An 11493-nucleotide genomic window follows, 5' to 3' on the forward strand; every position below is an offset into this window, starting at 1 on the left:
CATGAGTTTCTGTAATTTTTATTTTCCATGTTTTTAAACGTATTTCTGTATTTATTGAACCTAGAAACAAGGTTTACAAACTGGATTATAAAAGTGTTATTCATTTTAGTCTCGAACAAACTTTATCCTTTCAACTTATCATCAGGGCTAAAAAAAGCTTGGAAACATTTTAACTGTAGAAATATTTCATTTCAGCATAATAAATAGCTAATTGATTGATTGTAACCGAGAATCTATGAAAGAAAGTCATCGGAAAAAAAGTTTCTGGAAAAAAACCCTGGAAATTAAAATGTTGGTGAAAAAGTCCCAATTTTCTGAAGTCCTAGGACAAAATGTCAATAGAAATAAAGTCCTGAGTTTAGATTCCTGGGACTTTTTCCCCTAAAATAATTTCGAGGCTTCCAACAACGTCTCAGGAAATAATATCACAGGAATTAAAGTCATGAAGAAAAAAAGTCCTGAGTCTTGTAAAAATGAGGTTCAGTCTGCATGAGACGTTTTTATAGAAAGGACTTTTTTTCTAAGCATCTGCATATTGAATATATCCAGGGATGTTTTTTATATCAATTGCCTTTTTTTGCTTGGTTGTAAACATCCTTTGTCTGCATGTATTTTCTACTAAAATAGGACTTTTTTCCGGGAACATTTTTGTATAAAATCCATGGAACCAGAAAAAAGTCCTAGAAAATAAAGTCTCAAAGTGATAGGACTTTATTTCCAAAGATTTTTTATTTCAAGGACTTTTTCAACAGGACTTTTTAATGCCAAAATTTAGAACTTTATTTCCGAAAACTTTTTTCATAGAACTGTTTGGGAGGTTACCGTAACCGAATCTATGTATAAAGTCTCAAAATGGTAGAACTTTATTTCCTGAGACTTTTTATTTGTATGACTTTTTTCCACAGGACTTTCTTAGTGTCAAAATTTAGGACTTTATTTCAGAAAACTTTTTTTTCAAAGAACTTTTTAGGCGGTTACCTTTGTGACCATTGAGGTATTCAACATTTATCTATAAGAACAGGGGGAACACTAAACTAGGGAACCCAGAGTAACCTATGAAACCTACTCCAGAGAAACATAGAACCCGGTGTAATTTATGAACCTGATCCATGGTGGATATTAAACTAAGAACCCGGAGTAATCAAGAAACCTGCTCCAGGGGGACATTAAGAACCTGTAACAGAGGGACATTAAACTATAGAACCAGAGTAATCTAGGAAGAACCGTTTACACATTTATCATCTCTGAAGATTATATTTATTATTAATTGAAAGATGACAGCTAATTTATTCATCTTCACAGATCCAGCCTGAGGAGGGGAATAAATACTATATTAAGAGAGAAACTATGAGACAAGATATCTTGAAAGGTGTGAATGGTAGAAATTTAAAAACAAGAGATAAAACCCTGGAGTTTTAGGAAGAAAAATTTGTAGAGTTAGAGATAAGATGAATCTCAGAGATTCAGGACGGATACATTTTTAACTAAAGATAAAAAATGTAAATCTAGAAATGGTGAAAGTAGTAAAAAAGAAATTTGGAGTAATGATATCAATCCTTTGGCTAGAGACTGAGAGCACGATTACTAAATACTTCGATCTTAGCATTCGGAAAATATAAATTTACTGACAGAACTTTGTGACCTTGTAACTCCTCTAGTCTTTTTACAACCAGGAGTACGAAAGCAAACTTGTTTGCATTTATATGCGGAAAAACGTTGTTTTCCCGTTATATTAGCTCCTGATAAACAGAATTTATGTTTAAAGACATGCAAATTTTGAACTAGATATAACTGAACTGTAGTTTATTGTGTAGAAAGAGGATAATTACATATATACCTCAATTTTAAGAAAAATATATTTCTCTAATCTAAAGCAGAGTTCTCTGAGTTCCTGTTGTATGTAAATATGTAAGACCCCAGGAAGAATTTAATATTCTCAAATACCTTAAAGAAATTAAATATTTACACTTACAACCTGTAATAAAAAAGTAGGGAACAAATAGAAAAAGATCAAGGAAAATCAAAATAAATAAGTTTTTAAGTATGTCAAAATGATTTGAATTTTTAGTATGGAATAAATTAAATTTTCTTCTCTCACACTCGTGCGTAAAAGAAAAGCTATTGGAGCTAAGAGGTCAAAAATTCGTACTTTTACTGTCGCATAATTTTATTTTCTCTCCCTAACGTAAATAAAGCACAACAATCAAATGGGTTCGAAAGGGAAGGCTTCTTGGCTCTATAACCAGCTGAGCACAGAGCGATGAATGGATTAAGAGAGAGAAGAGGAAGGATGAGAGAGAGAACACATATTAGATCTGAGTACCTGGAGACAGGAATAAAATAGAACCATGATCTATCATCACTCACTCCATTCTTCATTTACCTCGAATAAGAACATTTTCTACGTCTAAGAACCTACTTGAATCCAGTCCTGATCCAATCCTGATCCAATCCTGATCCAATCCTGATCCAATCCTGATCCAATCCTGATCCAATCCTGATCCAATCCTGATCCAATCCTGATCCAATCCTGATACAATCCTGATCCAATCCTGATCCAATCCTGATCCAATCCTGGTCCAATCCCTAAATATAGAATTTGATATATATTTAACATTAAGTTTTACCTGAACTTTCTTTAATATTAGATCAAACAATTTACAAAATGGATTCGAGAACTGAAGATAAAAAGATAAAAAGATTTTTTTTACAATATCATAACTTTGAACCATTTTGTGTATAACTATTCTCAATAGATATTAAACCTGAAACCTGGAGTATAAAATAGGAACCTGAAACCTAAATCTGATCCTGAACCTTGAACCTGGAGCTAAACCTAAGCCTAATTTTTTTTATCTTGTCCAGAATCTAAGCCTGGACCTGGACCCTGAGCTGATCCTGAACCTGAAACCAAAATCTGATCCCGAATCTGAGCCTGAACTTGGATTTTTACTTCAACCTAGAGCTTGTATCTGAACCCAAACTAGGTTTCAAAATCAAACCTTAACCTGAACCGAGTCATTATCACTTGGTTAAACCTGGAACTTGGATCTAAACCTAAATCTGAATCTGAAACCTGAATTTAATCCAGAATCTTAGCCTGGATCTGGATCTTTACTGGAACCTGAAAGGCTGGACCTTGTATTTGAACCTGTATCGAGATTTTAAACCAAACCTGGATTATAATCAATCAAATCAAATCTATTCTATCTCAAACATTTCCCTGATTAAAGTCAGCCACCTCAAAATTCAAATCAAGAATGCCCCAATCAAAAATTGAGGCAAATCGGTCCAACATGAGTTATTTTGAACCAAGCATAGTTCACAGATATAAATAGACATAGTACAGTTAATGCGCCCCTGGAAGTTATGTTTCTAGCCTGATAAGGCTGGCCGGTCATCTCTCAAGCCTCAAGTTTAGTTTTATTTTGTTACAGCCAGGCAAGAACAGGAGCAAGAAAGGGGAATAACAGGATTATACGACTGGGGAAGAAAGTAACAGGATCGGCCATATTGGATTCCCCAATCATCAAACAGGAGAAGTTCCATGGAATATACATCGTGTTGAATAAGATCTAATTAATCATATGTGTCGTTATTCCACCTAATCTTGACCATTTACTTCCAGTCCATTTTCAAGTTTATATGGGGACATGCCTTAATTTTCGAGTACACCCTGAGCTAATTAAATTAGGCCAGATTGTTTTGTTTAAATGTCATATCTAGCCGCCTTTGTGTTTCAATTCAGCAATAATCGATAAACACAAACACCTAAATTAGTACACAGCCAGAAAACCGTTCGCGGCATTTGGGAATTTAAAAAAATGAATTGTCTGCTTTGTTTACAAAATTTCCAGTTGATTGTGATAATGTTTAGCGATAAAAGGTAACACAATAATTAAAGATATTTTTTTCCACAACTGGCTTTAAAAAATATTTATTTCGACGTAGAAAGGGGTTGTTTTCTAGATATTAGTAAGGACTATAACGACACCACGAATGCTGTGCCCTTTGATTGTAAATGATTGCGTTTTGCACAGTATGGATATGGAAGGTACTCTGCCGACCCCGGAGCCGGGGGAGCAGAAGAAGGCCCCAGTTAAGCCTGACCCAATTCTCGCGACAGAAAATATGAAGCTCAAGGTAGAAAATCATGGAGCATTCTCGTGTGCTCCAGCCTGCTCAAGTGCCACATCCTTCCTAGATGGGACCTTAAATATTAGTCATACAGGTACAAATAGATTTGTAAATTGTCCTAAAATTCTTGTTGACACAGGGGCACTGGTCCCTTCTGAAATTGCAATTTCTGACAAATTTTTTTTGCCAACATCTAGGGGGGGAACTAGACAAGCTAAGTCCGTAGTTCAGTAAGGTCAATATTATATTTAGAGGAACCGCTGTTGTTTTTCAAAATTGTTCTCTTCCAATCATATTAGGGGTAAAGTTTGAGTCCATTTCTCATCCCAGATTCAGCAAATTAGTGCANATCAATATATTCAAATCCAATTGTCCATATATCAATATATTCATATACCTGAATTCATTATTCAGTCTTCTATAAATGGCGATAAGCCAATTCTTGCCTTTTCAAAATGTTTGATTCTTGTAATTTCCATATTCTGATTTTGTTTTTACATTCGACTGCATAATTTTTTTTCAACAAGAACAAGTGTTATCAGATTTTTTTTTATCTTTATAAAAATTGAAAAAAGAAATCCTTTACAGTTTGCTTTCTTTATCGTATTTTATCTCGAAAATACTAAAATTTGGCGGAATTACTGGACAGATTTTAAACCAATCTACAGTTTTACCCATCAAAGGATGAGACGTCAGAGACAATTGTACAGAATTTATAATTTCAGTTTCCTTATATTTATGATTCCCTGCAACTGTAAACTTGTATTTTTTTTGTCTCATCCTTGAATAAGCCATAAATAGATTATAAACAAGGCAGAGGTCATAATCTAACCTTGGAATCGTATTTAAAGTCTCATCCTTTGTGGGTAACCCTGTATGGTAGATAAGCACAATAAAACTTTTTATCAATAAAATAAAAAAGGATTGAAATGAATAATTTATTTTAAACAATAAAATAACATTATAAAAAAATATTCATTGTTGTACAAATATTATATTTTACTATATAGAAAACATGACTTGAGATATCCTAGGTTGCTGAGTCCTTTTTCAGGGTTTTTAAGACATAGTTTAAGATTTATCAAACCTTGCTCTGTGTTCCAAAATAACATAGCTCAAGGTTTCTGGAACAGTTCTGGGTTCAAAAAACTATTCTCTGGGTTACTGGAACTCAGTCCAAAACTACAAGTAGGAAATCAGGATTCTGTCATAGGTTTTCTAATAGTTTTCAATCAAGGATCAGATGGCAAAGACGTGAAATAAATAAATAAATTAACTAATTAACATATCGATTCAAAAAACAAAAAAAGTATTAATAATTTATAACAAACACAAAACAACAATCAAAAGAAATGCTGAGACGTTTGGATCTTTGAACTCCTTTTGTTCTACTCCAAGGACAGATCCAAGGCTCTAGGACTGAAAATAATAATGTAAAAAAGTTTTATGTGTAATTTAGTTTCATTTTTAAATTTAGATTGTAGATATATTTAAGCACGAACATGTAACAAATTCCCAATTGCAAACCCACGCCACGCCCCCTTGCTTCTAGAAATCCCTCCCTACGCTAAACTAGATGTCCTGATTAAAAGTTTAGTGAGTATTAACTTTAAAACCAATTTTCACCCATCAAATGTAGATTTTCCGTATTAGTTTTATTTTTAACTTTTGCGTTGCTTTAGTCTTAAAATATTAAAATATGAAACGTATCTTACGCTATTTTTCAAGAATTTTGAAGATTTATTTACAAGAGATCAAAATATGACTGAAAAATCCCGAAAAAAAGGATGCACTCCGTTTTACATTGCCCTTTTAACTGAACTCCACCCCAAGCAGCCCCCCCCCTGCCAACAAACCTGATCTTGCTAAAGACCTTCTCGTTGCACTTGAAGTTGTGGCAGGTTCCTGGGAAGTCTCGACCAATCTGACCAGCTTCAAGTAGTCTTCTCTTGTAATCCTGCAGTATGATTACTTTTTAGTTAGTGTAGTCTCTAATTTTGTTGATTTAGTGTAGTCTCTAATTGTGTTTAGTTAGTGTAGTCTCTAATAATGTTTAGTTAGTGTAGTCTCTAATTATGTTTAGTTAGTGTAGTATCTTATTGTGTTTAGTTAGTGTAATCTCTAATTGTGTTTAGTTAGTGTAGTCTCTAATTGTGTTTAGTTAGTGTAGTCTCTAATTGTGTTCAGTTAGTGTAGTCTCTAATTGTGTTCAGTTAGTGTAGTCTCTAATTGTGTTTAATTAGTGTTTTCTCTAATTGTGTTAAGTTAGTGCAGTCTCTAATTGTGTTTAGTTAGTGTAGTATCTTATTGTGTTTAATTAGTGCAGTATCTAATTGTGTTAAGTTAGTGTAGTCTCTAATTGTGTTTAGTTAGTGTAGTCTCTAATTGTGTTTAATTAGTGTAGTCTCTAATTGTGTTTATTTAGTGTAGTATCTAATTGTGTTAAGTTAGTGTAGTCTCTAATTGTGTTTAGTTAGTGTAGTCTCTAATTGTGTTTAGTTAGTGTAGTCTCTAATTGTGTTTAATTGCTGCTCAAATCGATCAAATAATTAATGTAAACAGAAAATAAATACGTGACATTTGGTAATAGAAAAGAACTTTTAGCTTAAGAAATTTGTTAACAATTTAAAAAGAAAATTGTATTGAAAATTCTATTAATTATTTGCAAATGGATTCACTTTTGCATTTTTTTAAATTCTAAATATTCTTCTTTATTAAAAAATGTTAGTCAAAGTACAATTGCTAATTATAAGAAATGCCAAGAACTTTTTTGGATAAAAAAGTTTGGAAATGGAACTTTTCCATTTTTTCGTTAGAATTTTATATAAAATAGTTGACAATTTAAATGTTATTTTTTACCTTTGAGATATACTCGTTCTCCATCAAGGTTTGAATGATTCTAAAATTAAAATCGTATATTTGCAAAATTAAAACGAAATAAAAATGAATCTCAGGGACCCCATTGAAACTTTGAAAAATGGATGCTTAGTTTTCAGAAACTGATCTCCTTAAAATCCAACAAAAGTTTAAAATGTGAAAAATGTGTGCTGTTATTTAAGTTGTAAAGAGTTATTTGCAAATCTACATATTATTAAACCTTGGATTATTTATAAAATCAAATTGTTAACGTTATAATGAAATAATGCAGATTTTATCCTTTTATAAATTTTGATCACATATTATCAAACCGTGGATTATTTATAACATCAAATTGTTAACGTTATAATGAAATAATGCAGATTTTATCCTTTTATACTTTTTGATGGGATATACAGGGTTACCCGCAAAGATTTTAAGACTTCAAGAGATTATCATACGGAATTTATACTGTTTGTTTCTTTATATTTACGATTTTCTGCAACTATAAACTTATTTTTTCTTTGCCAAATCATTAAATAAGCCATTAAAACCCTAGATTTAAGGCAGAAGACTAAATTTAGCCATATTATGAGTTACAGTCTCATCCTTTGTGGGTAACCCTGTGTGTTACAATCATCAAATTCAATTACTCTTAGATCATATACTTACATTCCAGCCACTTCCTTCTCTCTAGGTTGTAGTTTAAGCTTGGTATCGTGGAATGTACACATGAGCATCTCCAGGCAAGCAGATACTGTGTGAGAGTTTCCTGTGTTCTGTACCTCACCACCACACTCCAGGTACCTGTACAGTACATAGAGTTGGAAGTAGGTCTTTGTACATAAGCTCCAGAAGTATATGTACAATGTAAATTGTACATGTGAATAATTGATCTTGATCTCAACAATCTTTAAACTTTTTGATTTTTTTCTTTACTTTTCATAAAAATTGCATCCGTTGACAAAAAAGTATTAAAAAGAATAATCAAAAGATGTTTGTTAACTAGGTCAAATTGGGATCGAAAGTCACAGCTTGCTGAAACAAGGGTCGAACAGTTAAATGAACCATAGGATGTAAAAATACTTTAGTCGTAATGATGATGTAAAAACTGATTTAAACAAAAAATTGGAAAAATATAAAAAAAATCAGTAATCGTCTCAAACTCTTATTTTCTAACTCCTACAGCTTTTCAACCTGACTTTTTGATCAAGCCAAATAATTTGAAGTTTGCAAAAGTAAAAGTTGACGATTTCAGGTTAAAAAAAGGATTAGAAAATTAGAGAAATCGGATTTTGAGTACCTGGCGATCATATCTCTCTGAAGAGCAAGGTCCATCTCTAAGCCATGAACATCCAGGTAGGATTGTAAAATCTCAGCCTGCTTCTCACCCAGGGTCATGGTACCGTTCACATCCCTGTCAAATTTACAGTGTATATACAGTGTATATCCCTGTACAGTTTACAGTGTACACTACACAGTATACATACAGTACTTATTCCTGTACCATTTACAGTGTAAATGCAGTGCATATCCTTTTACAGTTTACAGTGTACACAGTATACACACAGTAATTATTCGTAACATATCCCTTTACAGTTTACGATGTCAATACAGTACATGGGTCATATTACCGTTCACATCCCTGTACTGTTTACAGGGATGAAAAATAGACGACACTTATTTGAATCAATTAAAATCAAGGATCGTATGTCATATAAGGGATTTGATTATACATGCTTTGCAGACGCTACTCCATTTGAAAAAAAGTTGTTAAAAGGTCGTCTTTTAATTCTTTTAATGCGATTTTTTATTATACCAATTAAAATAAAACTGATTTTTCATATTATGAAAGAATACGTTTGTAATGCCAATATTTTTGCATCCCAAAAAATGTTTTTGTTTGGCGTTATTCTGTCTATTTTTTCCCTGTGTAATGTATACAATAACCTATTCTGATTACATGTACGGTATTTGTACATCGGAGACCGTTCCTTCCAGAAACTACATTGGTCGACAACTTGACGTCTCCTATATTGGTCGTCAAGTGTACGAAGAAATTTTCTATCTATCAGATAAGAATTTAGCATGAGACATCTATCAGCCAAAATATCATCCCCCAAAGTACGTGAACTACACGACCACATTCTATAGAGAGAATGGGCTCTGGAGTCTGGACAGAAACATCTCAGGGAAGAGGGAGAAGAAAAATGGAATATTTAGACTTTTTCCAACTAACCATACANGGGGGGGGGGGGGGGGCGGACGTACCCCCATGTGATCCTCCAGTAAGGTCTGATTTTTAATCAACATATAACATTTTCAAAGATGAATCAGTGATTGTTTGGTCAAAAAGCTTAAATAAAAGTGCATCTTATAGTTTTCTAGATCCCCTCCCACCTACAGAAATGCACCACGTTACAGCCCTGCAATGTCCAAAAATTGAGGCAGGGTATAATTAAGACACCCGGTATCGAAAACCATTTTTCATGAATATTATTAGTATTAATATCATTGTTAGCTAAAATCTACCTAAATATATGTAAACACTCAAAAATAAAATTCTAGAGATTTCCTTATTCTCTTAAGTATACGGCTCTATGACTAAACCAATAAACCAGTATAATAGGAATCCGGATATTTAGATCAGCAAATCTCTGAACTTTGATAATAATCTGTCCAAGAACCTGTGAAATATATAAAAATATCAAACCTCTTTTTCCTTCCTCCGACTAGTGTTGTTGTGACAGGTAGAGTTAGAGCCAGGAGACCTAGAGGTATAGCTAGAGCTGCAGCCAGGGGAAGGAGTAAACCAAGATTAAATCCTCCTGCCGTTGTAGTTTGTCTGTACACATAGATTGGAGCATTTCCTCCTCCTCCACCTCCACCTCCATATCCTCCTCCTCCGCCACCGCCTCCACCGCTGTATCCACCTCCACCTCCTCCACCACCTCCTCCTCCGTAGCTGCTTGAGATCCCTCCGAAACCTCCTCCTCCTCCGCCTTCGTATCCGCTTGAGCCGCCCCCTGAAGGTGCTCCATACTCCGAACCTCCTCCTGATAGTGCTCCATACTCAGAGCCTCCACCTGAAGGAGCTCCATATCCACTGGAGATGCCTCCTCCTCCTCCTCCTCCACCACCTGATCAAAAAAAAGAGTGAATTTTTATGGACGTAAGTATTATCTGTTTTAAAATTTTACCTCCATGTCCTCCGTGTGCTCCGTCACCCAGACCTCGGCCAACTAGTAAACCTACTAGGGCGACCTCTACCAACATAATTATCTGCGAAAATCATTGATTCAAGACGATTTAGAATGTCGTCTTCATGGTCTCTGTAAAGTGACCATGAAGTCTTGAAAGTCTTGTTCAAAATATCTAAATATAATGAAATTTATTTTTCGCACCAATAAAATTCAAATTTGGATTTGACGATGATCTAATAAAAAGGAAACAAACTCAGCTCATGATAATTTGCAATTATTGCTTTTTTAAAGACAATTTTCATTCCTTGAGATTTATTTCTGTCTTGAAGAGTGAATTGAGGCCAAAGGGAGTGACCAGCAATGTATGGTAGTTGCACTGAGAATGTAGTCTTGTGAAGTAATATTTTAAAATTCATTCGAGACATATAAAACGTTTTAATGATGTATAATTATTGAGTTTGAGCGCAAAGTCGAAATCATCAATTTGGATGGTTAAGTTTTGAGAATATTTTTTTTTTAAATTATCAAATAATGACCACAAAAAATGTAACAAAAATTCTACAGTAAACTATGTAGTTATTAGTTTCTATAATCCCTCATTGTTCACAAACATTTTCTGTAGATTTTTGTGGAATTTTTATGGAAAAGACGACATTTGAAGAATTAATAGAAATCTGCGAACAAATTCATAAAGAATAAGAAATTCAATATAATGATGAAAAAGAAATAATTGATTCTAACATTGATTTATTGACAAACTTCTATTGAGAAAATTGTTTCTAAACATCTAATTAGTTTAATGTAGAATTTTTAATACATTTTTCATAGTCGTTATTTAATGATTTAATACTACATTCACAATTCAACCACCATACATTGCCGGTCACTCCCTTTAAAAAGAATTTAATCTTTGCCACAAACACTATTTTTCTACTCCCTATATCTTAGCTAATTCAAAATTTATTGAACAAATCACGTTTACTAAAGCAAATCGAACGTATGATTGAAATTTTATATTTTTTCAATCATAACTCCTCTTATTGAAGAATTATTGAAAAGAACCAAAAAGTTTTAAATTTCTAAAAAGTTTCCGAATAAAGAAATTGAGTCTTTGCCACAAACTCTGATTTTCTTATCTTTAGATTTCAACGTCGTAAACATTTCAAACGTTGACTTTTGTTAGATCAAATAATATAAGTTTGAAATATCAAAGGTTTACGACATTGGGTTCCAAAGATATTGAGATTAGAAAATCAGAGTTTGTGGCAAACACTCAATGCCTATGATGCTCTAATAG

General features: G+C 33.2%; 2 protein-coding genes across 2 annotated transcripts in view; both read right to left on the reverse strand.

Annotated features, from left to right (window-relative positions):
* LOC111700160 (uncharacterized) overlaps window positions 1-3655 on the reverse strand; it is a 36309-nt gene extending 32654 nt beyond the window's left edge. Inside the window, exons 1-2 of the mRNA XM_023470987.1 lie at window positions 3623-3655; window positions 2420-2586 (exon numbers count right to left, since the gene is read on the reverse strand). Of these exons, the coding sequence (XP_023326755.1) occupies window positions 2420-2586; window positions 3623-3655 (200 nt within the window). The remainder of the gene's footprint in view (window positions 1-2419; window positions 2587-3622) is intronic.
* A 1745-nt stretch (window positions 3656-5400) lies between these two features.
* On the reverse strand, window positions 5401-10339 carry LOC111700161 (uncharacterized PE-PGRS family protein PE_PGRS3). The gene is made up of 7 exons (XM_023470989.1): window positions 10194-10339; window positions 9707-10133; window positions 8297-8410; window positions 7666-7800; window positions 6997-7036; window positions 5994-6094; window positions 5401-5556 (listed from the first exon to the last, which is right to left on the reverse strand). Exons 1-7 carry the CDS (start codon window positions 10267-10269, stop codon window positions 5526-5528), a joined length of 924 nt encoding a protein of 307 aa, XP_023326757.1. The 5' UTR covers window positions 10270-10339; the 3' UTR covers window positions 5401-5525.
* Window positions 10340-11493: the final 1154 nt, after the last annotated feature.

The sequence above is a fragment of the Eurytemora carolleeae genome, unplaced genomic scaffold, assembly GCF_000591075.1.
Source record: "Eurytemora carolleeae unplaced genomic scaffold, Eaff_2.0 scaffold392, whole genome shotgun sequence".
Lineage (NCBI taxonomy): Eukaryota > Metazoa > Arthropoda > Copepoda > Calanoida > Temoridae > Eurytemora > Eurytemora carolleeae.